This window comes from Emiliania huxleyi (genome assembly GCF_000372725.1).
Source record: "Emiliania huxleyi CCMP1516 chromosome Unknown EMIHUscaffold_1659, whole genome shotgun sequence".
NCBI classification, from domain to species: Eukaryota; Haptophyta; order Isochrysidales; family Noelaerhabdaceae; genus Emiliania; species Emiliania huxleyi.
In genome coordinates, this window is record NW_005200923.1 from 449 (window position 1) to 4,773 (window position 4,325).

The following is a 4,325-nucleotide window of genomic DNA, read 5'->3' on the forward strand; positions in this document are numbered from 1 at the left end:
ATCTCGGGGAGATCTCGACCGCGGAGCCGGCGAAGCCCATCCCGAGCTCGGGCAATCTCGGCGAGATCTCGGGCAATCTCGGGGAGATCTCGACCGCGGAGCCGGCGAAGCCCATCCCGAGCTCGGGCAATCTCGGCGAGATCTCGGGCAATCTCGGGCGGATCTCGACCGCGGAGCCGGCGAAGCCCATCCCGAGCTCGGGCAATCTCGGGGAGATCTCGGGCAATCTCGGGGAGATCTCGACCGCGGAGCCGGCGAAGCCCATCCCAATCTCGGGGAGATCTCGGGCAATCTCGGCGAGATCTCGGGCAATCTCGGGGGGATCTCGACCGCGGAGCCGGCGAAGCCCATCCCGCCGGTGGCGAAGGCGGCGGCGAGGTAGGCCGTGGCGTCGAGGCGGAGCTGGCCGAGGAAGTAGAAGCAGGGCGTGTAGAAGAGCGCCTTGAGCGCCGCGGTGAGCCCGAGCTTGACCAGCCAGGCGAGGTGCCTGAGTGAGGAGGAAGGAGTGGTGGCTCAGAGTGGGCTGCGCCGGTCTGCCGCGTGACGAGCAAGGCGGCGTGCCAGGCGAGGACAGAGTAGGCGCGCGCTCCTGCGAGGGGAGATGTTGGGAGATGGGGGGAGGTGTGGGGAGGTGTGGGGAGGTGTGGGGAGGTGTGGGGAGATGTGGGGAGGTGTGGGGAGGTGTGGCGAGATGTGGGGAGATGTGGGGAGATATGGCGAGATGTAGGGAGATGTGGGGAGGTGTGGGCAGAGATGCGAGATGTGGCGAGATGTGGGGAGGTGTGGGGAGGTGTGGGGAGATGTGGGGGGATGCGGCGAGGTGTGGGGAGGTGTGGGGAGATGCGGGGAGATGTGGCGAGATGCATCGCAGAGCGGGCGTTCGCTCCGTGCTCGCGCGCGAAGAAGCGCTTGTCGGCGATGATGGTCGGGACGAAGACCGCCTCGTTGATGAAGAGCGCGTTGACGACGAGGAAGAGGAAGCCTACCGCGCCACCCACGCGGCTGAGATTCGCACACCGGATTCGACCCCTCTGGAGGTAGGGGAGGAAGAGGAGGCCGCGGTGCGCAAAGTCAACGTTGGTGCGCGCCACCAGCGCCTAACGCCGTGCACGCGCACACCTCAGGGCGGGGGGGGCGGGGAAGGCAGCCGCGTGGCGGCGGAGTGGTACACAGCCGAGTGCGCCTCCTCTCGAGCGCTAGTTGGACGGACAAGAGCACGCGCTCCGCTTCCAAAGCCGCGTGTCCGCCTCTAGGGACCGGCTGCTCCGGTGGTGTGCCGGTGTGCGTGCTAGTCTGCGCCAGTCCGCGCCCTCGTCGTGCCCCGTGGGCTGTGAGAGAGGCGCGTGTGTTTAAAGCATTCGAGGGGCCACGCGCCTGGCCGCACTCCGCCACGTCGTCGGCCACGGTGTATCCGCCGTCGGCGCTGTCTGCCATGTCCAAGTGGCAGACGCACCCCTGCACCCCGTCGCCGCTACCGAGGCTCGCCGAGCAGCCCATGTCGTCGCGGTAGACGGAGGCGGGCTGCGCGTCGAGCGGCGGCTGCGCGACGAGGGGAGGGGAAGGGGAGGGACACTTCTCCACACACACACACACACACAGAGAGAGTGTGGTGGGGCGAGGGCCAGGCGACCCTCGCGTCTCCACACCGGGACACTTCCTAGACACTTCCTAGACCTCGCGGCTCCACACCGGGACACGGGCGGGCGCCGGCGCGGCATCTCAGAGCGCAAGGCCCAACGCACGCTGGGTGAGCGGGCCTGCGCGACGAGGAGGTACGTGGAGGCGTTGAGGGCGAGCACGAAGCCGTTGAGGACCTGAGGAGAGCGGGATGCCGCGTCGTGAGCCAGCCTCCTCCAGGAATGGCGCGAGGGACGAGGCTGCACTGAAGCCCACCCAAGTGAACTTGTACCCAAAGTCGCGCAGGTCCAGCGTCCACTGCCTCCGCACGAGCACACCGACCTGGTGCAGCAGCGGGTTTGGGTAGCCGCCGCCGCCGCCGCCGCCGCAGCAGCCGCCGCGCCCCTCCTCCTCCTGCGGCGCCTTGAGCGACTGGGCCGCCAGGTCCGCCAGCGCGGGATGGCGGCCGATCTCGACCGAGTCGATCTCCGCCTCGATCTCGCGCCTACCGCACGGCCCACGGGACTGAACCCACGCTGGGTTCGGCACGGCGGAGGTATGGGACGCGTCGCATCTCGCGCCGGAGGTCCGACTCTGCGAAGCGCGCCACCAAATCGACCGCCTCGCCGCCGTCCTCGTCCGCGTCCGCCTCCTTGGTGTGCGTGAGGTCGACCACCACATCGGCGGGGTTCACCTGCCGGGGGGACAACGCGTCTCGGACACGCCGTGCAGACGTGTCCCGACGCAATGTCTCGACGGCCCACGGCGGCGCGAGCTCACCGACGGCGGGCACGGCACGCCGCAGCCGCGAAGAAAGTCGGGCACCTGCGAGTCCACTGGCACCGTCCCCGCCAGGGCCGTCGCCTCCAAGCGTGGGTTCAGTCCCGTGGGTGGTGCGGTAGACAGTGCGGGGCACCTGCGCCACCGGCCCGCAGTACATTGTCTCGCCCGCCTTGACCAGCAGCAGCTGGTGGAAGAGCCGGAACGTCTCGGCGCGCGGCTGGTGGATGGTGCAGGCGAGGGTGCGGCCGCGGTCCGCGAAGCGGCGGAGCGCCGCGACCACCTAGCAGTGCGAAGGCACTCGCATCCGCATGGCAGGGCGCGCCGCCGGCGTGCCTTGCGAGCAGCAGCGGCCGCGCACCGAGATCTCGCCGGGCGAGGAGCGAGGTGGTCGGGTGCGCGGGCCACGTAATCGGCGACGGGCGCGGATCCGGCCCACCTCAGGCGCGCAAGCACAGCGGCGACGGAGGAGTGCAAGCGGCACTTCGAGAGCCGCGGCAGCAGGCAGACGGCGCCGACGAGCGGTCCGGCGCCCTGCCGTGACGGGAGGGTACACATATGGAGGGGCTCGCTGACCGCGGCCGCGGCATCGCGGCGAGAGGGCTGAGAGATGGCGGAAGCGGTGCCGGCGAGCAGTGAGCTCTCAGCGCCCGTCCGGCCGGTAAGAAGAAAAACTCGCCGAATCGCTCCCGGGGTGAGTTTTCTTTCTTTCTTTTGGGGGCATTAAAGCCCTTTTTTCTTTGTTCCCACCCTCTTGGATTCGCCAGGCTTCCAGGGTACGACGGCTCTGAAAGGCGGCGCCGGCGGGCGTTCGCGCCAAAATAGATGCAAACCAACCGCGGTTGGTTTGCATCTTGAAAGGCGGCGCCGGCGGGCGTTCGCGCCAAAATAGATGCAAACCAACCGCGGTTGGTTTGCATCTTCTAAAAAGAAATCCATCCGGCTGATGAGGCCAGGGGGGGGGGGGTGAAGCGGAAAATAAAAGCACGAGGGGAAGGGGTGGCCCGTCAGTCGGCCGCGGAGCGGATGCGAAATCGAGGCGGCGCAGGGGCTAAGGGTCGTCGTCGGAGACCGCGTATACAACTTAGAACCGACATTTTGAGACATGTAGCATGCAGGTTGCAGTCTGCATAGAGATCATCTACAGACCCTCTCTGCACACACAGTGCACTCTTGGGTGGGATTCTGTATTCCGCACCTGCATTGTGCATTCCGTACGACTCTTTTTTTGGCCTCTCCTACCTATATTGGGCGAGTTTTTGCATTCTGCACCTGCATCCTGCATCATACTCTATTCGCTCTCTCCTGGCTGTGGGTGAGTTTTTGCATTCTGCATTCTGCATCCTGCATCCTGCACGTCTCTCACAGCTGTACCTTTGGGGCCGCTTCTGCATTCTGCATCCTGCATCTGCATCCTGCATCGGGGGCAGTTCACAGCTTTGGGGCTGATTCTGCATTCTGCATTCTGCATCTGCATCCTGCATCGGGTGCAGTTCACAGCTTTGGGGCTGATTCTGCATTCTGCATTCTGCATCTGCATCCTGCATCGGGTGCAGTTCACAGCTATGGGGCTGATTCTGCATTCTGCATTCTGCATCTGCATCCTGCATCGGGCGCAGTTCACAGCTTTGGGGCCGATTCTGCATTCTGCATTCTGCATCTGCATCCTGTGAGGGGAGGGAACATATGTGCGAGAAGAGAGATTAAGAGCCGCTCGTAGCTCTCGTGTTGTGTTGGTGTGTTTTTTTTCACAACAGTACAAACACATATAAGTCCGTTCCGGACATCAGGATTTAATCTGCGCTCCTTTTTCGCATGGACAAGTCTGCGGCTATGATAGTTCGCCAAAGCTCACACGCTGTTCCATAAGCCCTGCCGGGGGCTGCTGTGTGCGAAACCCGGGCCGCGTCGCGCCGTTGGCGCTCCTC

General features: G+C 65.4%; 1 protein-coding gene across 1 annotated transcript; it reads right to left on the reverse strand.

Moving 5' to 3' along the window:
• Positions 1 to 760: 760 nt before the first annotated feature.
• On the reverse strand, positions 761 to 3,037 carry EMIHUDRAFT_373502 (hypothetical protein; the record flags this gene model as incomplete). Its single annotated transcript, XM_005784970.1, has 9 exons — positions 2,759 to 3,037; positions 2,534 to 2,680; positions 2,398 to 2,442; positions 2,199 to 2,311; positions 1,894 to 2,122; positions 1,767 to 1,814; positions 1,375 to 1,548; positions 1,058 to 1,097; positions 761 to 982 (listed from the first exon to the last, which is right to left on the reverse strand). Coding segments are annotated over exons 2-9 (895 nt in total), but the record flags the coding sequence as incomplete, so codon positions are not given.
• Between the last annotated feature and the right edge of the window lie 1,288 nt (positions 3,038 to 4,325).